Source organism: Callorhinus ursinus, unplaced genomic scaffold (genome assembly GCF_003265705.2).
Source record: "Callorhinus ursinus isolate GAN/ISIS: 27379988/994484 unplaced genomic scaffold, GSC_fseal_2.0 scaffold52, whole genome shotgun sequence".
In the NCBI taxonomy this organism is placed as follows: domain Eukaryota; kingdom Metazoa; phylum Chordata; class Mammalia; order Carnivora; family Otariidae; genus Callorhinus; species Callorhinus ursinus.
Genome location: NW_027397114.1, coordinates 7,380,799 through 7,402,280, shown reverse-complemented (window position 1 = coordinate 7,402,280; position 21,482 = coordinate 7,380,799). Strand labels below are relative to the sequence as shown.

General features: G+C 37.2%; 1 protein-coding gene across 2 annotated transcripts in view; it reads left to right on the top strand.

Annotated features, from left to right (window-relative positions):
- NPEPPS (aminopeptidase puromycin sensitive) overlaps positions 1-21,482 on the top strand; it is a 98,595-nt gene that overhangs the window by 45,886 nt on the left and 31,227 nt on the right. For both annotated transcript variants that reach the window (XM_073883823.1, XM_025859214.2), the window contains exons 3-6: positions 5,493-5,570; positions 15,449-15,570; positions 19,943-20,050; positions 21,234-21,434. In XM_073883823.1, coding sequence (XP_073739924.1) covers positions 5,493-5,570; positions 15,449-15,570; positions 19,943-20,050; positions 21,234-21,434 — 509 coding nt within the window. The remainder of the gene's footprint in view (positions 1-5,492; positions 5,571-15,448; positions 15,571-19,942; positions 20,051-21,233; positions 21,435-21,482) is intronic.

Sequence of the window (21,482 nt, the reverse complement as noted above, 5' to 3'; positions counted from 1 at the left end):
TGGAGGTAGAGGACAAAACCAAGAATCAACATTCCAGGTACATATATTTGATTTGGAAAGACATAATAGCAAATATGTAAAGTTGTGATAAGTGCTCAGAAATCACAGTAAGAGGATGTGGAGTTAGGATTGTTCTTTAAGGTGATGAAACAGATCTCTAAATAAGTGATTGACATAAAATATGTAGATATTTGAGGAAAGAAACTTCTAAGCAGCTGTAGAAACCCTGAGGTTGGAGAATGCCTGCAGAGTTTGAGGAACAATGAAGGCACTGGCAGCAAAATGAGTTGTAGTTATTCTATATCCTCAATAACATTTTTGTTTTTAGTCCTTTTAGATTTATCCATTCTTGTGGGTATGTGGCAGTATGTCATTGTGGTTTTAATTTGCATTTCCCTGATGACAAATGATGTTGGGCATTTTTTTGTTTGTTTTTTGGCCATTGATGTATTTTTCCTTTTGTTTGAGTATTCTGCCCGTATTTTAATAGTTTTTAGGTATATCCTCTGTAAAATATTTTCTCTTAGTCTGTGGTTTCCCTATTCATTTTCTTCACAATGTCTTTTAATAATCACAAGTTTTAAATATTAATGAAATTTGATCTATCAAATTTTTTTTCTTTTATGGCTAGTGCTTTTTTGGTCTTCTCTCAGAAATATTTAGCAACTTCAAGCAGAATTTCATTCTGAACGTTATGGGACTCCATTAAAGGCTTTGATCTCACTGATTACCCTGGCTTCTGTGTGAAGAATACATTATAAAGCAGCAAGAGTGGAAACAGACTAGTTAAGAGGCTACTATGGTAGTCTAGGAGAGAAATAATTGTACATTGGACTGGGGTTGTAGTGATGGGGGCATTGAAAAATCTGGAGTTAAAGATACAGGCTACTGAATTTGCTTATTTGGAATGTGTTATGAGAGAGTTGTGGAGGGAAGCAGTTCAGATGATTTTGTATTTCTGGTTTGAGCCACTGGATAAATAGTGGTGCCATTTACAGAATATCCAAAGCTACAATTGAGCAACGTTATTTTAAAGTCTAATGTATGTTTGTCAAGTAGTATGTTGTTCAATATAAAGTAATTGGAAGAATGTCCCATAATACAAGAGACTTTTTAAGAAATTCAAATATATGATTATGGGGCACCTGAGTGGCTCAGTCGGTTAAGTGTCTGACTCTTGGTTTGGGCTCAGGTCATGATCTCCTGGTCATGGGATCAAGCCCCAAGTTGGGCTCTGTGCTCAGCACAGAATCTGCTTGATCCTCTTCCTTCACCTCTGTCCCTCTCCCTGCTCAGGTGAGCACACGTGCGCTCTCTCTCTCTCTCAAATAAATAAATTTAAAAAAAAATTCAAATGTATGATTACTACCCTCTTTTCTAAGAAAGAATTTTAGAGGAAATTTTACTGGTTTTTTTTGTATACATGTAATAGAGTTGGTATGCATATTTGGAAGCATGTGCTAGAATGGAATCTAGCAATACAATACTTGATTGTTTCAACTTAAAAACTGCTATTCTTGGAGCACCTGGCTCACTCGGTGGAGCATGTGACTCTTTTATTTTTTTTAAGATTTTATTTATTTATTTAGAGAGCATGCATGTGTGCGCGAGCAGGGGGAGAGGGGAGAGAGAATTCCAGGTAGAGTCTGTGCTGAACGTGGAGCCTGATGCAGGGCTTGAGGCAGGGCTCGATCTCACAACCCCGACATCATGACCTGAGCCAAAATCAAGAGTCAGACGCTTAACACACTGAGCCACCCAGGCATACCACATGTGACTCTTGATCTCAGGGTTGTGAGTTCAAGCCCTACGCTGGGCATGGAGCCTACTTAAAAAAAAATAAAATAAAATAAAAATAGGGGCACCTGGATGGCTCAGTTGGTTAAGCGTCTGCCTTTGGCTCAGGTCACAATCTCAGGGTCCTGGGATTGAGTCCCACATTGGGCTCTCTGCTCAGCGGGGTGTCTGCTTCTCCCCCTCACTCTCCCTCTGTGCTCTCTCTCTCTCAAATAAATAAAATCTTAAAAAAAAATTTAAAAACCCCTGCTATTCTTTTGGTTTTTTATCTTCATTACCAATTTGAAGCTTTTTTGTGCATTTAAAGAAACAAGTTAGTTTTAATAATCCTTTATGGAGATGGTCTTTGATCATAGACGATAATGCTGTTTTATATTTTTGTCAGAAAAGTACATTCTTAAGCATTAAGGTGATTCTTGGCTTCCCTGTAGACTTAAGTATGATTCTATATGTGGGAATCAAGTTTGAGCAAATCTTGAGTTATTATCAGCAAAAGTCATTGTTTCAGTAGTGATTTCATTGTTTTGTATATTTGCCAAGTTGTAAGTTTCTTTTCAAATTTATAGGAATTAGTTTATGATAGTAGAAAGAATTTTGGAATAGAAAAGGAACTGAATTCTAGTCCAGCTATGTGAACTTAGGCAAATCATTAACTTTATATATTTCATTTTCTTCATCTGTAAAATGAGGAATAATTGATTAAAGTTCTTTTAAAATCTGAGATTATAGCTTCTTACTGGTTTTGTAAAGATCTAGCTTTATAAAGATGTTTGAACCATAATGATATTAGAAACATTGAAAATTCAATCTTAGGGTGATTCATAAAAAGAAATGAATTGTGGGCATCTTGCCTGGCTCATAGAATGTTATTAAATCTGAATCACTGTTACCTATATCAAATTTAAATCCATGACTAATAAAGCTACTTTTCTCTCTTAATAACAGTTTCATTGAGATACAATTCATATACCATACAATTCACTCATTTAAAATGTACAATTCAGGGGGCGCCTGGGTGGCTCAGTTGTTTTAAGTGTCTGCCTTTGGCTCAGGTCATGATCTCAGGGTCTTGGGATCGAGTCCTCGCGTTGGGCTCCCTACTCCGGGGAGTCTGCTTTCCCCTCTGCCCCTCCCCCCCACTCATGCTCACACTCTCTCAAATAAAATCTTTTTTTTAAAGATTTTATTTATTTGAGAGAGAGAATGAGATGGAGAGAGAGCATGAGAGGGGGGAGGGTCAGAGGGAGAAGCAGACTCCCTGCTGAGCAGGAATCCTGATGCGGGACTTGATCCCTGGACTCTAGGATCATGACCTGAGCCAAAGGCAGTTGCTTAACCAACTGAGCCACCCAGGCGCCCACAAATAAAATCTTTTTTAAAAAATGTACAGTTCGAGGCACCTGGATGGCTTGGTTGGTTAGCATCCAATACTTGGTGGTTTTGGCTCAGGTCATGATCTCCGGGTCGTGAGATCGAGCCCCAAGCTGGGCTCCATGCTTAGCCCAGAGTCTGCTTGAGATTCTCTCCCTCTCCCACTGAGTGCATACACACACACATATGCTCTTTGTCTCTCTGTCTCTCTCAAATAAATCTTTAAAAAAAATTAAAATGTACAATTCAGTGGTTTCTAGTATGTTCACAGAGTTGTGTAGCCATCATCAGAATCAGTTTTAAATGTTTTCATTAGCCCATAAAGAAAGTACCTTTCACCTCAAACTTACAGCCCTAGGCAACCACTAATCTTTCTGTCTCTCTAGATTTGCCTATTCTGAACATTTCTTATAAATATATGGCCTTTTGTGTCTGGTTTCACTCACATATTAATATTTTCAAGGTTTATCCATATTGTAGTATATATCAACACTTTATTTCTTTTTGTTGTCAAACAGTATTCCATTATATACCACATTTTATCTGTTCATCATTTGATGGACATTTGGGTTGTTTCCACTTTTTGGCTCTTATGAATAATGCTCCTATGAACATTTGTGTTAAGTTTTTGTGTGGGTGTACATTTTTTTTTCTCTTGGATATATATATATATCCCCACTAGGAGTGGGATTTCTGGGTCCTCTTTTAAGTCTACTTAATAATCATTTGAGGAACTTCCCTGGGCTGTTTTCCTAAGTGGCTGCACCGTTCAACATTCCTACCAGCCTCTACATTCCTTCCAGCCATGTATGAGGGTTCCAATTTCTTTACATCCTCCCTGACACGTAGCATTAGCTGTCTTTCTGGTTATAGTCATCTTAGGTGTGAAATGGTGTCTCATTGTGGTTTGATTTGCATTTCCCTGATGGTTAAGGATATTGAGCATCTATTCGTGTGCTTATTAAGGCTAGCTCTTTCCCTAAAGAGTCAGCTGAGCATTCTGAAGTATCAAATAAGCAATGTCTTCTCACTCCTGCTAGAGAGTAAATCAAAGCCTAATTTAATCCACACATCTGTTTTCACCTTTATTTCTGTAAAATGTAACAATGAAGAATTTTATTGGAAGTAAGTATGACCTGTATTTTAGTTAGAATTGTTACCTGTCTTTGGTTGGGGGGACAGAACTTTCACTGATATATCTTTAACACTGAAATCTCGGCAATTTGCGCAATCTTTCAAATGTTCATGAGTAAAACTGCAACGTAGAAAGTATCTTGGTCACACGAAGATGGCAATGAAGCGTGTCTGGGAATCTGGCAGAAAACCTTTTCACATTTATAGAAGCTGTATTTCCCTTCTATCATAAAAGTTTTGTGAAAGGGGCGCCTGGGTGGCTCAGTCGTTAAGCGTCTGCCTTCGGCTCAGTTCATGATCCCAGGGTGCTGGGATCGAGCCTCGCGTCGGGCTCCCTGCTCGGCCAGGAGCCTGCTTCTCCCTCTCCCACTCCCCTGCTTGTGTTCCCTCTCTCGCTGTGTCTCTCTCTGTCAAATAAATAAATAAAATCTTTTTTAAAAAAAGTTTTGTGGGGCGCCTGGGTGGCTCAGTTGGTTAAGCGACTGCCTTCGGCTCAGGTCATGATCCTGGAGTCCCGGGATCGAGTCCCACATCGGGCTCCCTGCTCAGCAGGGAGTCTGCTTCTCCCTCTGACCCTCTTCCCTCTCATGCTCTCCATCTCTCGTTCTCTCTCTCTCAAATAGATAAATAAAATCTTTAAAAAAAAAAAAAGTTTTGTGAATTAATACAAGATATATAATTGTGTTTCAGGAGCATATTTAATTTGGGATGTGAACTAAAATAGGTTAGTCTGAAATGATACTTTTGTTAATAGAAAATTTATTGAGAATATTTAGTTTTAGGGGCACCTAGCTGGCTTAGTTGGTAGAGTGTGTGACTCTTGATCTGAGGGTCTTGAGTTCAAGCCCCAAGTTGGGCTTGGAGCTTACTTAAAAAAGGGGGGGTGGCACCTGGGTGGCTCAGTCGTTAAACATCTGCCTTTGGCTCGGGTCATGATCCCAGGGTCCTGAGATCGAGCCCGGCATCAGGCTCCCTGCTCAGCGGAGAGCCTCTTCTCTCTGTCCCTCTGCTGCTCCCCCTGCTTGTGCTCTCTCCCTCTCTCTCTCTGTCAAATAAATAAAATCTTAAGAAAAAAAAAGAATATTTAGTTTTAGTAGAGATTTTGCTCTTAAAAATGTTAATTGCTGCAGCCTGGATTTTGTCTTAGTCCAGTTAGATTTGTGAAGTAATGTTTTTAATTTCCATTCCAGAAATACATGCTACAGGATTTAACTATCAGAATGAAGATGAAAAAGTCACCCTGTCTTTTCCTAGTACTCTCCAAACAGGTAAGAGTCGTTGCTTTTGTAAAATCCCATGATGAATAGTGACATCTTATTTCTTCCAAAGAAATTTGTTGTATGCCATTTTTTTTTTCTTGTTTTAAGCAGATTAAATATTAAGACAGAACTTTTGAAAGAGCTTCATTGCAGCTTTTGGGCCACCAGGACAAAAGGAGACCAAAACTAATGATCATTCTACCCTAGAACTTAATGCATTGTTTTTCACCTTTTCAGTCTCAGCGTTTTAAAAATACAGTTTCCCAGCTCCATCTTCCAGTAAATGAGTCCCCATCTCGGAGGTGAATATCCCACAGTTGATTTTGATGTATAAAAGTATAGTGTGGGCATGGAAGGAAAGGTTTGTTGATATAATATTATTATTAGGTAGGGGCGCCTAAGTTGGCTCAGTAATGGTTAAGTGTCCACTCTTGATCTCAGCTCAGGTCTTAATCTCAGGGTTGTGAGTTTTCAAGCCTGGCCCTGGGCTCCATGCTGGGTGTGGCACCTACTTAAAAAAATAATAATAATGGGGTATCTGGGTGGCTCAGTCGTTAAGCCTCTGCCTTCAGCTCAGGTCATGATCTCAGGGTCCTGGGATCCAGCCCTGCATTGGGCTCCCTGCTCTGCGGGAAGCCTGCTTCTCCCTCTCTCGCTCCCCTTGCTTGTGTTCCCTCTCTGGCTGTCTCTCTGTCAAATAAAAAAAAAAAAATCTTAAAAAAAATGATAATAATCCAGATTGTATCATCAGGTATAAAAGCACAAAGAAAAAAGACTTTCTGAGCTTAATGTAGTGTAAGAAATTGTATACAGATCACTTGGTAAAGCACTAAGACTTCTATTAATGATCAGTTGAAAAGCAACAAGTGGAGTGCACTTGTCATGATGAGCACCAGGTGATGTACGAAAGTGTTGAATCGATATATTGTACACCTGAAACTAATATAACACTGTTAACTGGAATTAAAATAAAAAGTTAAAAAAGTAAGAGGTAATTTGTATGAAAGAAAATGCAATGACTAAAACATGTGAGAAGATATTTGGCTTCCTAGTAATGAGAAATATGAAAACAGCAGTTACTGATATACCAGTTTTTGCCTGTTTTGTGAGCTAAAGTTAAATAAATTCTCAGTGATTACCTTGATATTACTGGTGGGAGTGTAAATCCATGCAGTGTATTTGGAAGGCAGTGTGGCAGTATGTATCAAAAGCCTAAAGATGTTCATGTCTTTTGACCCGGCAATTCTGGTAAGAGGAATATATCCTAAAGAAAAATCATAAATGCAAGGAATGTTTTATGCCTAGAAATGTCTATTGAGACATTACTTAAGGTAGTAAAAAATTAGAATGAATGTATTTGTCCAACACTAAAGGAGTAATTATGACATCAGTATGGTAGAATATATATAACAATTAAAAGTGAGCTTTATGAATTCTTAACACTCTGAAGTGCTTATTATAATGTAAAATTTGAAAAGCAGAATACAAAATTACATAGACAGGGTGATGAATCATATCTCTAAAATGATACAAATAAAATGATATGTCTGGTTTTTTACATAATTGATTATTCTTATTTATACCTTTTTTTAGTTCCTGTAATTTCTATACTGATAATATATTGCCTTAATATAATAGTATTTTTAGAAAAATTTTAAATTGGAGTTTTATTTTTTATTTCAGTGCTCTTTCATTTTGCCTTTTTCTAACTAGAATGTCTTATATGAAATTATTATAAAAATAAATGTTTTGCCATGAACATGTATTAAAAGATACCAAAGAATATAACATAAAAATTGAGATTTCTGTTTTTCTCACCCCTTCCACTTTCATTGTCTTGTGAATCCTTCCAGAAATATTTTGTGTATCTATAAGTATATGCATACATTTTAATCCACAAATGGGATCACAAATCTCAGTGGGCTTACAACAAATATTTCCTGCTCACACCTGGTCCCGAGGACTCCTGTAGACATATCTCTGTCTTTGCTTAAGAGCTCTGCTCAGCTCACAACTCTTCTCATTCCAGGACCTGTAGTGGGCCGCTACTGTCAGCAGCATGCTGTTCTCTCCCATGGCAGAGGGCAGAAGCTCAGGGATGGGGGCAGAGACAAACTACAAATATACATTTCAGGTTTCTGCATGGATAGTGGTATACTTGATGTCCATTCACATTTCATTGGCCAAAGCAAATAGCATGGTCAAGCCCAAAGTCACTGGGGCAACAATTACCAAAGATTTGATTAAACTTCTACTATGAAAGATAGAGTAAAAAGCCAAGTAGTAATAGAAATATAGGAACTTGTTAAAAGCAAACACGAATGAAAAGAAAGTCTCAAAAAAAAAACCCCACAAAACAAATTAATACCCTTAGAAATATTGTTAATATCACATTCATTAAACAAGAACTGAACAGGGGAGCTTAGGTGGCTCAGTTGGTTAAGTGTCTGACTCTTGATTTCTGCTCAGGTCATGAGATGGAGCCCACCCTGGGCTCCACGCTTAAGATTCTTCCTCGCCCTCTGCCCCTCCCCCTACCGCTTGTACGCTCTCTGTCTCTTAAACAAAAACAAGAACAGGACAGAACATTATCAAACAAAGAATTAGAGCAAGAAAACTTTTGGAAATTATAATACAATAGAAATAAAAAACTATTCTAATAGGACTTTTGGAAGATGAAATAGAGAAATCTCACACATGGTATGAAAATTTGAGTACCAATCTAGCAGAACCACCATTCATCTAGTAAAAGGGAGGACAGAGAAAATTATTAAAGATACAAAAGAAGAACATTTCTTTGAACGGAGGTGATTGGAACCTTCAGTTTGAAAAGGTACACCACTAAAAGAAAGAAAGAAAAGGTACACCATTAAGAGGGGCTAACTCAATAAATGTAAAAAATCACATACCAAAGCAAATTTTAGAACTTTGGGGGATAAAAGTGAGGCTCTTGAAAGGCTGGGTGGCTCAGTCAGTTAAGCATCTGACTTAATTTCATTTCAGGTCATGATCTCAGGGTCGTGGGATTGAGCCCGTCGTCGGGCTCCACACTCAGTGTAGAGTCTGCTTGGGATTCTCTCTCTCCTTCTCCCTCTGCCCCTACCTCTGTTGGCATTTGGTCTCGAATGAACGAATAAAGTGAGGCTTTCAAAGAGTTTCTTCCCAAGGGCAGGGGGTTGGGAGGAAGGAGGGAAGACTAGCAGATTACCTTCAAAGTTCAGGGATCAAAATAGCAGTAGTGGTAGACTGGGGGTGGGGGATGGGCAAAATGGGTGAAAGTGAGTGGGAGTTATAAGCTTCCAGGTATGGAATGAGTAAATCGGGGATTAGAGGTACAGCATAAGGAACATAGTGGTTTTGTAATAGTGTTGTATGGTGACAGGTGGTAGCTACACTTATGGTGAGCATAGCAAAGAGTATAAAGTTGTCAAATCACTATGTTGTACACCTGAAACTAATGTAACACTGTCTATCCACAATACTTGAATGAATTTTAAAAAAGGAGTAGCAGTAGACTAACCATCAGGAACAATGGAAACTAGACTCTAATGAAGCCATTCCTCAAAATTCTGAGTGTATCTGATTTTCAGCCTAGAATTAATTCTATGCTTAGCTAAATTGTGAATTTAGAGAGGGTAAAAAAGGATATTTTCAGACTTGCAAGGTCACAGAAAATTTAATTCCTTTCTGTAAAAGATGTAGGAGTGGGAGATGTGATTTGGCTAAAACTTCACTTTCTATAGTAAGAAGAAAATAATGTATAAAATTGAAAAATGAAGAAATAGCTATGTAAGCAAGGTATTTAGAAATCACAGAGTTGCTCCTGGGGGCAGTGTAGGGAGTAAGATGGCATTGGGCAGGGACCTGCAGCTTATATATAAGCCTATACTACTTTATGAGTTTTAAAGTAGGAACCATTACTTTGATAGAAATAAGATAAAAAAATTTTTTTAAGATTTTATTTATTTATTTGACAGAGAAAGACACAGCGAGGGAGGGAACATGACCTGAGCCGAAGGCAGACGCTTAACGACTGAGCCACCCAGGCGCCCCAATAAGATAAAATTTTTTAAAAAAATTTAAAATCTGTGGGGCGCCTGGGTGGCTCAGTCGTTAAGCGTCTGCCTTTGGCTCATAACCCTTCGGCTCAAGTCAGGATCCTGGGGTCCTGGGATGGAGCTCCGCATCGGGCTCCCTGCTCCGCAGGAAGCCTGCTTCTCCCTCCCCCGCTCCCCCTGCTTGTGTTCCCTCTCACTGTCTCTGTCAAATAAATAAAATCTAAAAAAAAAAAATTTTAAATCTGTATCATTACAGGCTACATTCTATGATCACACTGTGAGATTAAAATCAGTTGCAAAAGAGAAAAAAAAAATCCCTTCTCATATATTTGGAAAAATTGTACCTCTGAAAATTAATATCAAAGAAGATTTGTTATGGAAATTAGAAAATATTTAGAACTGAATAATGAAGTTACATTATATGTAGGATGCAAGTAAAACATTACTCAGCATATTTAGTTAAGACTGAAAATTAATCAGCTAAGTATCAAGATCAAAGTTAGATAAGAATGGGTAACTTTAAAAAAGCAGAAGAGAGAAAGATTTAAGAGCAGAAATTGAAAAATGGAGAGGAGCAAAAATATTTTAAGATTTTATTTATTTATTTGTCAGAGAGAGAACAGGAGCAGGGGGAGAAGCAGGCTCCCCGCTGAGCAAGGAGTCCAATGCGTGACTCCCATCCCAGGACCCTGGGATCATGACCTGAGCTGAAGGCAGACACTTAACCGACTGAGTCACCCAAGCGTCCCAGGAGCAAAGATATTTTAAAACAAGTTTTTAAAATCATTCCAGAAGATAAATCTGGCACGCACGTGTGTGTGTGTGTGTGTGTGTGTGTGTGTGTGTGTGTGTGTGTGTAAAGATAGCAGATTCAGTTGTTCAGCATTAGGAAATATGACATTATTAAGTCAAAAATTTCAAGATACTAGATTTATCAAAAGAAGCTAGAATGTATTTGCCAGAATTGAGCAGGTAAGAATAGGCAGAAACTCCTAGAAGGAGAGTGTGTGTTATATGTATACATACAGGTATAATACATGCATGTTTCTACTGAATGCTTAATCTGTGCCAGGTACTGTTTTATGTGCATCATAAATAGTAATTTATTTAATCCTTTTTGAGATAGTTTCTGTTACCTGCACTTTATATATAAACTAAGGCACAAAGATGGTTTAATTAAATAACTTGCCCAATGTTAATAGGTGTTAGGTGCCAGAGCCTGGATTTCAAACTCATGCAGTTTAATCCAAAATTCTATACTTCTAACCACCATATTGTGCTTTTTATTTTTTAATTAAATATTATAAAAATATAATACATGGTTTAAAATTCAGATGATATATAGTGGAAATATGTTTGCCATCCTAGCCCTTTCTTCTTCTCTCAGCTCTTCTCAGAAGCAACCAGTTTCCTGTGTATCCTTTTAAAACCATTCAGTGGTTTTGTAAGCATTTCTGCATATACTGTTTAAGAACACAGAAACTAACATGCTATATCATATTCTGCGCGCTTCTTTTCCCTTACGTGTCTGTGTGTGTGTGTGTGTGTGTGTGTGTGTGTGTGTGTTTGTCTGTGGAAATAAAAGAGGTCGGGGGCACCTGAGTGGCTCAGTTGGTTGAGCTTCTGACTCTTGGTTTTGGCTCAGGTCATGATCTCAGGTTGTGGGATTGAGCCCCATCTTGGGCTCCGTGCTCAGTGGGGAGTCTGCTTGGGATTCTCTCCCTGTGTCCCTCCCCCCATTCTCTCTCAATCTCTCTAAAATAAATAAATAAATCTTTTAAAAAAATGGGTCAGTTATCAGTATATAAGAGCTTTGTCATTCTTGATGAGAACTATTTACAGCAGATACGGTGAATTGTGAAGTCATTTCTAAGGTCAGAGAAGGTTATGACCTTTTGTATACTATAATTTGACAGAGTTTGGGAGATTTTTAGTTAATACAACAGTATAAATAAGTAACTGATATAAATATTAAAATTAGAAATTATCTTATTTGAGGGGCACCTGGATGGCTCAGTCTGTTGAGCTCTTGATTTCCGCTCAGGTCATGATCTTGGGGTCATGAAATGGAGCCCTCAGTTGGGCTCCATGCTCAGTATGGAGTCTTCTTGTCCCTCTCCCTCTGCTCCTCCCCTTTCTTGTGCTCACCCGCTCACTTGCTCTCTCTCAAATAAATAAAATCTTTTTTAAAAAAAGAAATTATCCTATTTGAGATGAGACTAATATTGATTATTGAGCATCTGTAAATATCTGTTTGAAAATCATTGGCTTTCACATTTTCCCGAGATTCTCTGGAACACAGTTACCCATTCTTTGCTTTAAAAATGACATCCTTATTTTTTCAAGTTTTAGTAGGCTCTGCAAGCATTCTGTCTTCTGGTAAGGGAATAGGGAGCATATATTGAAAGGACATTAGTAACCTTTGTGTTTAGCCTCACCAGTCTTAACAGTCATGCCAACTATTTCATAGCTAAGCAACACATTTTCTTTTCTGAAGCTGGCACATTCTAGAGTAATGGTTAAATTACCATAATCATTGTAAGCCGACAACTACTTCAGAATCATTTGTTAAGGATCCTACAGAGTGGTGTTTATTTAGAGAAACACTAGGTGATACTGACATTTCTAAGAGTGAAAAACAGGGTCACAGGAAATGGTGACACAAAGGCAGAAACCTTTACTCCCTTTTTATACAAATTAATCTGTCTTTAAGTTTTTGGCATTTAGTAGGCTCATTAAATTTTTATTGAAGTATTTCAAGATCTATTTCAGGTTTTACAGCAATTATACTCTCCTAAGCTTTAAAGAAATAAGGTGTTTTTTGTTTGCTTTAAAGATTTTATTTATTTATTTGACAGAGAGAGAGATCACAAGTAGGCAGACAGGCGGGTAGAGGGAGAGGGAGAAGCAGGCTCCCTGCTCAGCTGGATGTGGGGCTCGATCCCAGGACCCTGGGATCATAACGTAAGCCAAAGGCAGACGCTTAACCAACTGAGCCACCCAGGCACCCCAAGAAATAAGGTTTTTGGTAGAAGTTGCAATTTTCTGGTTGTTTAATTTATAAATGGGCTTATTGTATGTTTTAAAAGGTTTCATCCCAAGCAGATAAATATTGCATACAATGGATATTGAAATAAGGTGTCTAATGTGAGGAAGCAATGTAAATTATGTGGGCAAACAGGTATAAAATTAGACAATCTGGCAATCAGTTCTTCAGTATAAATTTGATAAGTTGACATTTATTAAGTCTTTTTTCTCCTGTTTTTGCCCTATAATTCTATGTTAATAGTAAATATTTTGTAATTCATATTGTATAATATAACACTAGTTAAATTTATTAGTGATTTTTTTAAAAACTTTAACTTGTGTTTTGTTTGAATTTCAGGTAATAACCTTTTCCAATACTTTGTATTTTGTTTAGTATGCCACTTTTTTGGAAGTGGCCACTATCAGTATCTTGTTATGGTTTGATGGCCTTGGAGATTTAAAACCGAGTAAAAGTGTAAGCAGCCTTTCTTATTTAGTTATGAGTTTTAAATCATTTTATTCCAAATAGGAAAAGGCAAAAGTAGATTTCCCATGGAATATGAGTTATATAAAAGAAATCTTAACATGTTAGTTGACTAGTGAAAACAGACTGGCCAGTTCCATTTATGGAATTGCAATATAAAATTCCATCAAACACTTCTTTTTAACGGTAGTGGGTTTTTGCAATCTACTAGATAAGTCCTTGTAAACTTTATTAATGTGAATATATCTGCTTTTTTAAAGATTAGTGAATTCCTAAATAGGGAGAAATTGTATATTATAGTTAAATTCTTTAGTATCAATCATTTAGAATTCTTTCACATTCTTTTATTGTATTCTTATTTACTGTTCCAGTAATCTATCATTCTCTTTAAGAAAGTATTCATTGTCCCCTTCAGACAGAATGTCTGATTTCTAAAAAATAAGATTCACAAACATTTATTCAAATGAGCTTCAATCCCCCCCCACAGCATGATTACATTAAGAATATGGCACTTTTGGGTGTCTGGCTGGCTCAGTCAGTAGAGTATGGGACTCTTGATAGGGTTGTGAGTTCGGGCCCTACATTGGGCACATTAAAAAAAAAAAAGTGGCACTTTGTTTAGTGATGATGACTTCGCTTCAGAGGTCTGAAATTTTCTCTTGAAATTACTTTCAGAACGAGTTTGAAGCACATATGAAAATCAGTTTGATTACGTAATTGACATACTTAATAGACAACAGCGTTTTGTCTAGAAACAATATGCAGTTTGTCATTCACTTTTTCTGTAGATTTGGACTTTAAATGACTTTTGGACCTTTTCAAAAAAGTCAATTCAATTTTGGAAGGTGAAGATCTGACTGAGAGCATCCAAAAGGATATGTCAGAAAGAGAGAGAGTTAAGAACATTTTGAACAATGTCAGTGTCATTGCTCTATGGCATTCCAAAATGACAGTTTAAAACATTAGGATAATAAAAAAAAATAAAAAATAAAAAAATAAAACATTAGGATATAGGGCGCCTGGGTGGCTCAGTTGGTTAAGCGACTGCCTTCGGCTCAGGTCGTGATCCTGGAGTCCTGGGATCGGGTCCCGCATCGGGCTCCCTGCTCGGCAGGGAGTCTGCTTCTCCCTCTGACCCTCTCCCCTCTCCTGCTCTCTATCTCATTCTCTCTCTCAAATAAATAAATAAAATCTTAAAAAAAAAAAGAAATAGAACATATTAAAACATTAGGATATAAAAGTTTTGGAATGATTGCCTAATTATTTTATAGTCATACTATGTCTTTGATTTGTTAGATTCCCAAGTTCCTGATCCTGTTATAAATAGGCACTTTAAAAGGATCAATTAAAAAGTCAACATTTTTCTGGTTGGTTTTTTGGGGGGATTTAATTTGTAAAATGTAGAATGGGATTATTGTTTTGTCATGCATGTGAATTTAGTAGATGACTAATAGATATTAATTATAATCTTTTTTCTGTTATGAAAGAAGGTATATAGACTCACAAAACTCCCATTTTGTCTAATTTGGTTTTGCCCCCATACAACAATAGAATATATATTCATATTGCGTTTTTATTTGCATTTAGTAATTATTGAGTAAATGTATTTCTTTAATATTATCATTTCAAATGATTGAGGTGACTGTAAGAGTTTTTAATGCCCTTTTGCCAGCCAAATCATTGATCTTCCCTATATAGTTCCTTTCAAAAGTATGGAATCAGTGTTCCATTTGGATTGAACAGACAGGGTTTTGTCTTGATAGAGTAATTGGCATGAAGTTCTCTAAATTGACCAATTTATATGGCATCATTGGCAGAGAACATGAATTTTGGATTAAACAGGTCTAAATTTTTTATCTCATTCTTGCTACTTACTAATCGTGCGCCCTCAAGCAAGTTATTTAACTTTTCAGCCTCAGTTTTCTCATCTGAAAAAATGGAGACTATACCTACTTCCAAGTTTCTAAATATTTTTAAAGCACCATGCACAGTAGCATGTCATACATTTAATAATAAATGTTGATTTCCTTTCCTGTTTTTATCTTTATGTATTGGTGATTAGAGATTAAGTTAATGAAGTTAAAAAACTTTCTAAACAGTCATCTTAAACGTGATGTTAAGGTTTACTTTAGGATTAGTTTGCCATTTATTTTAGTAAATACTATATTCTCTCCATTGCCCAGGAGAAGTGTTTGAGAAAGGAAAGAATGATTTGAACATTATAAATAGTCAACTAAGTTAGTGTCTTAAGGACATATTTTTGATAACTTGTACTTAATATCTATATTAAAGTGGTTTTCATTCATCTTCAATCACAGGTACAGGAACCTTAAAGATAGATTTTGTTGGAGAGCTGAATGACAAAATGAAAGGTTTCTACAGAAGTAAATATACTACCCCTTCTGGAGAGGTGCGCTATGCTGCTGTCACACAGTTTGAGGTATGGTATTCTTCTCTAAAATGTTATGATCTTAAAGTCGATATTCTGACAAAGTTCTGTTCCATTATTTGCACGATTATTTCAGGCTAGGTGCCTTTGGCCATAATTATGTTCATGATTTTGGAATTTTTATTTTATATTGAGCCAGTTATCTCCATTATAGAGGGAGAGAACTTTAGAGATGTGGGCTGGAAAATGGATACACACACACACACACACACCCACACCCCAGCATTACTATTTCGTAGGAAAAGCCACAGGAATCAAATACTAAGAAGACAATTTTAATTAAAAAAGGTACATAGTATAAAAGCAATTCAGGTATTGAAATTCTGTTACATATGTTTGTATAAATGTGTATGTATATATGTAACAAAATATATATGTAACAACATATGCATGTATGTGTATATACATATACATCTGCATACATGCATATATGTAACAAAATTGCAATACCTGAATTGCTTTTATACTATGTACCTTTCTTTTTGTTTTTTAATTTTAAAGATTTTTATTTGACAGAGACACAGCGAGAGAGAAAGAACACAAGCAAGTGCCCCACTATGTACCTTTCTTAATTAAAATTATACTCTTAGTATTTGACACCTGTGGCTTTTCCTACCAAACTAATAGTAATGTTGTTGTATAGCATGCCTTTTCTTCTTTGACATGTCCTTGCTATATGTTTACCTTACTACATTATCTGTTCTTTCTTTGATTTTTATTTATCAAGTATATGCAAGTTACATAGCTTGTTTTGAATTTGCTAGTGGTACTTTTAAGTATTAAGTCTAATTAAATTTATTCCTGTACATATCAATATGGATAATGAAACAATTGATCCTATCTATTTTTATGTTTCTGCCTATATCTCTGTATTGTTTGTTTTGCATCCCTAAAGTTTCGGATTGGGGCACCTGGGTGGCTCAGTTGGTTAAGTGTCTGCCTTTGGCTCAGGTCATGATCCTGGGGTCAGGGAGCTCCCTTCTCCCTCTGCCGGCAGCTCCCCCTGCTTGTGCTCTCTCTCTCACTATTTCTATCTCTCTCTCTCAAGTAAATAAAATCTTTTAAAAAAATAAAGTTTTGGATCTAGTTCACTACTAATTTGTCTAACCTGGTGTATCTTCTCTTTCAAGAATTTTATGTTGCCTTCTGTTTTAAAACAACATTTGCAGGGGCACCTGGGCGGCTCAGTCAGTTTGACATCCGACTCTTGATTTCGGCTCAGGTCATAATCTCGGGGTTGTGGGATTGAGCCCTGCATCAGGCTCCATGCTGAGCGTGGAATCTGCTTGTTCCTCCCCCTCTGCTCCTCCCCTCTCTTTCTCTCTCTCTCTCAAACAAATGAATAAAATCTTTAAAAAAATTTGCCATAGCTATTTTGGCCTAATTCTGTGTTTCCGTTATTTCAGTGCTTATCTTTAGCCTTTTGAGCACTTCTGCATCCTGGAATGGTTGCCTGGAGTATGTCTCCAAATAAAAAAAAATTTTTTAAGATTTTATTTATTTATTTTGACAGAGAGAGACAGTGAGACAGGGAACACAAGCAGGGGGAGTGAGAGAGGGAGAAGCAGGCTTCCCGCTGAGTGAGGAGCCCCACGCAGGGCTCGATCCCAGGACCCTGGGATCACAACCTGAGCCAAAGGCAGCCACTTAACGACTGAGCCACCCAGATGCCCCCAAATAAAATTTTTTTAAGGGAGGGTATGTGGGTAGTATACTTCCAGAGTCTCTGCACAACTGAAAGGCTTTCATTTGCCTTATTACATGACCAGTTTTACTGGGTGTATAATAGATTTGTTGGGGAAAAAAGAAAAAGAAGGAGCAGCAGCCCCTGACATTCAGAAGTTGCACCAGCACTCCCAGCTAGTCCATGCTGTTCTTTTTGATGTAAACAGCATCATAGAGCACCAACCTCAGACAAGGTTACTCTGAGACCATGATAAAGTGAAACAAAACAAGGGTGCTTCATAATTTCATCTAAGGACCCACAAAAGCAAGGTCACTGTGCTACCCATGAAATAAGGAACAACTCCCTCTCTTAGTTAAAATGAATGACATCTTTATCAATTATGGTTTTAGTCTTGCTCTAGTCTGCCCTCTCTACAGGTAAGATTTGTTGAGATGCACACCCACAGAATTGCCTCCACTTTTTGACCCCACCCAATTTAGAGTGAATCTAAATCCTCCCCCCAGTTCACCCTGCCAAATCCAGAATGTACACATATAATAGCTTCTTTCTGACACACCCCAGGGTTCCCCTTACTGTGAGTTTTCCCTTGCTACAATGAATAACCCAACTTTTCAACTATAAGAGTAATATATACAGTTGGCTTACAATTTTTCTCTTTCAAAGGTATATAAATGTTGTTACACAGTCTTTCATATCTCATTTTGTCAAGGGAAAGAATCAGACTGGAATATTTTTTTTCCCTTGTAGAGTAACATATTGTTTTGTTTTGCTTTGTTTTCTTCTTGATTGCTTGTTAAATTATTTCTTTGTACTTAAAAATTAAAAATTTTTACCAGATGTTCACTTTTCATTAACTTTTACATAGTAATTGGTGAACCCTATTGATGTTCAGATTCAGATCTTCAGTGTAGCCAAGTTTTCTATTACATACTACCTTTTCACTGTGGTTTGTGCTCTGCTCTCTCATAATAGGTTTATATCTAATCTCTGTCCCTCAGATGATGTTTTGATGGCTTTCATCACTCTGTCCTTTTGATATTTTAGAAACTTTTTTTTTTTAAAGAGATTTTATTTATTTATTTGACAGACAGAGAGAGGGAGAGCACAAGCAGGGGGAGTGGCAGGCAGAGGCAGAAGGAGAAGCAGACTCTCCACAGAGCAGGGGGAGCCCGATGTGGGACTCGATCCCAGGACCCCGGGATCACGACCCAAGCTGAAGGCAGTCGCTTAACCAACTGAGCCACCCAGGCGCCCTAGAAACTTTTTTTAAGAAACTTTTAAACCTTGGGATGCCTGGGTGGGCTCAGTTGGTTAGGCGACTGCCTTCGGCTCAGGTCACGATCCCGGAGTTCTGGGATTGAGTCCCGCATCAGGCTCCCTGCTCAGCGGGAAGCCTGCTTCTCCCTCTCCCACTCCCCCTGCTTGTGTTCCCTCTCTCGCTGTCTCTCTCTCTGTCAATTAAATAAATAAAATCTTAAAAAAAAAAGAAACTTTTAAACCTTGTTATCCATGTTACTCATTTAATTTCCTCTAGTATAAATTCATTTCTCTACCGCTGCTGCTCCTAATTTCAATTTTTCTGTGCTATCTTTTCTTTCCTTATACTCTACTTACTTTTCAGATGTCTTATTTATTCTTTGAATGAATTCGTCATTTATTTAACTTCTTTGAGAGTGCACTTAGCCATCTGACATTTTCCTTGGAGAAACTTTTTTCCAGAAGTATGTGCTTCCTCTACCTCTCTATAATTTATTCCTTCTTTTCATGATATGGAATCTTGTAATTGGTTCTATTTTTTTTTTACTTCATTCTGTTTTATTAAAGTTTTTTTTTAAGATTTTATTTATTTATTTGAGAGAGAGAGAATGAGAGACAGAGAGCACGAGAGGGAAGAGGGTCAGAGGGAGAAGCAGACTCCCTGTCGAGCAGGGAGCCCGATGCGGGACTCGATCCCAGGACTCCAGGATCATGACCTGAGCCGAAGGCAGTCGCTTAACCAACTGAGCCACAGGCACCCTAAAGTTTCTTTTATAACTGGTATTCTACTGAACCACTAAACTTTATTTTGCTTTAACAAGTTTGCTCTTTCTTAAAAAACAGACAAGTTTACTCTTTATTTTTAAAGAAAAAAATGAGGTCTCGTTAAGTAAGTCAAGGATGACAGTTTTATGTGCAGTATATGGAAATGCCATTAAATGGATGACCTGGGACGCCTGGGTGGCTCAGTCGATTAGGCATCTGCCTTCAGCTCAGATCATGATCCCAGGGTCCTGGGATTGAGCCTCGCATCCGGCTCCCTGCCCAGTGGAGACACTGCTTCTCCCTCTCCCTCTGCTCCTCCTGCTCGTGCTCACTCTCTCTAATAAATAAAAGTCTTTAAAAATATATGTATCATTCTAAATTATTCTAATACTGTATATCGTTAAGATCTATAGCAGACCTAATTCCTGGATTATTGCTTGTTTTTGTTTGTTTTTGCATTGTTGATGTGGCAGGGATAATAAGTCCCATGTTTTCTCTGTAGTCACTCCCTAGTGTGTTGCCTGGCATGGAGTAGAAAGTAAATATTTAAACAAGTGAAGGAATGGATGACAGAAAGAAGATGATGAAGGTTACTTCATCATGAAATAGTTAGGTTAATTCAGTAATATTTATATTTCATATTCTTTTTTTAAGGCTACTGATGCCCGGAGGGCTTTTCCTTGCTGGGATGAGCCTGCCATCAAAGCAACTTTTGATATCTCATTGGTCGTTCCTAAAGACAGAGTAGCTTTATCAAACATGGTATGTATGTGTTTGTAAGTATATTTAAAATTTGAATAAGCGTTTATAATATTTAGTTTTCTGGTTAGATGCAATAGCATGAAACCACTTAGCACAGTGCTTGATACATAACAGGAGCACAGATGTTCATTTTCTTTATTTCCAGTAAGCCCTCTTTTTTTTAAATTTCCTTATTTGGAGTTTCCTTCCTCATGGAAGAAATTTCTTATAAACTTTAATTTGGAAAACTGAAAAAATGATGAGTTTAATAAATATTGCCTGGGGGGAAAAATCTGACTTTCTTATTAAATGCCAAAAGATATAGCCATGTAATGAAGTGTATTTAGGTTTCTGGTTGATTGTATTCTTAGAATATGCTCTCGTCACTGATGTCATTATCTCTTTCATAAATAGAGTAAACATTTACCACTTGAAATATATTGTTTAAGACAGAAGTACCCGATAGCCCGTAATATGAATCTGAGGAACTTGGAAAAGCCTACTGTACCTGCAAATAACTGACTTTTGCCTCCTTTATGGTGCAGAGAATGCCGTTCTCTTCTCAGATATTCCTAAAAAGGAGGCTAATATATTAAACCGAAATATTATTTTACAGTTTAGTATGAATGAATTTATCAGGTCTGTTCTTAAATAAGTCTTCCTTGGAAGAAAGAATAGAGAGATCTTGAGAAAGTAGAGCTCCTGAATAGGAAAAAAAGGAGGGGGGGTAACAACAAAGAGAAATTAGGAACTCTCTAGGTAAAGTGGAAATTCCTCCACGAATTTGCTTAGAGCCAGCCTTGGTATGGAGAATGCTCTAAATTTAGATATCCGTACCCTTTGAAATGCAGATTTCACAATTACCCTTCATTAATAATTATTGCTTTCTATCCTTATTTCACTTGAAAAGTATTGAGGTCTTACTTAAAACATCCCAGTGCCTGGCATATAATAGGTGCTCAAGAAAAGTTGCTTCTTTTCTTTCATAGATCCTTGGTAGTTTTAACTCTTCAGCCCCCAACTTCTTAGTGTTTCCTTCTTAATAGGAAAGATTTTGACATCATAAAAGCAGTGGATGAATTGGGATAGATAAGTAAGTAGTGCTGGAAGGGGGAAGGAGAAGCAGCAGTTTTTGGCTAGTATTTGCTTTAAGGTATTTAATGTAAATCTGTTTAAATTTTCTCTCTCTCTTTTTTTTTTAAAGAATGTAATTGATCGGAAACCATACCCTGATGATGAAAATGTAGTGGAAGTGAAGTTTGCCCGCACACCTGTCATGTCTACATATCTGGTGGCATTTGTTGTGGGTGAATATGACTTTGTAGAAACAAGGTCAAAAGATGGTGTGTGTGTCCGTGTTTACACCCCTGTTGGCAAAGCAGAGCAAGGAAAATTTGCGTTAGAGGTAAATGTACTTGAAGAGGATTGTTCCAACAGTCCATAACTCCAGGTT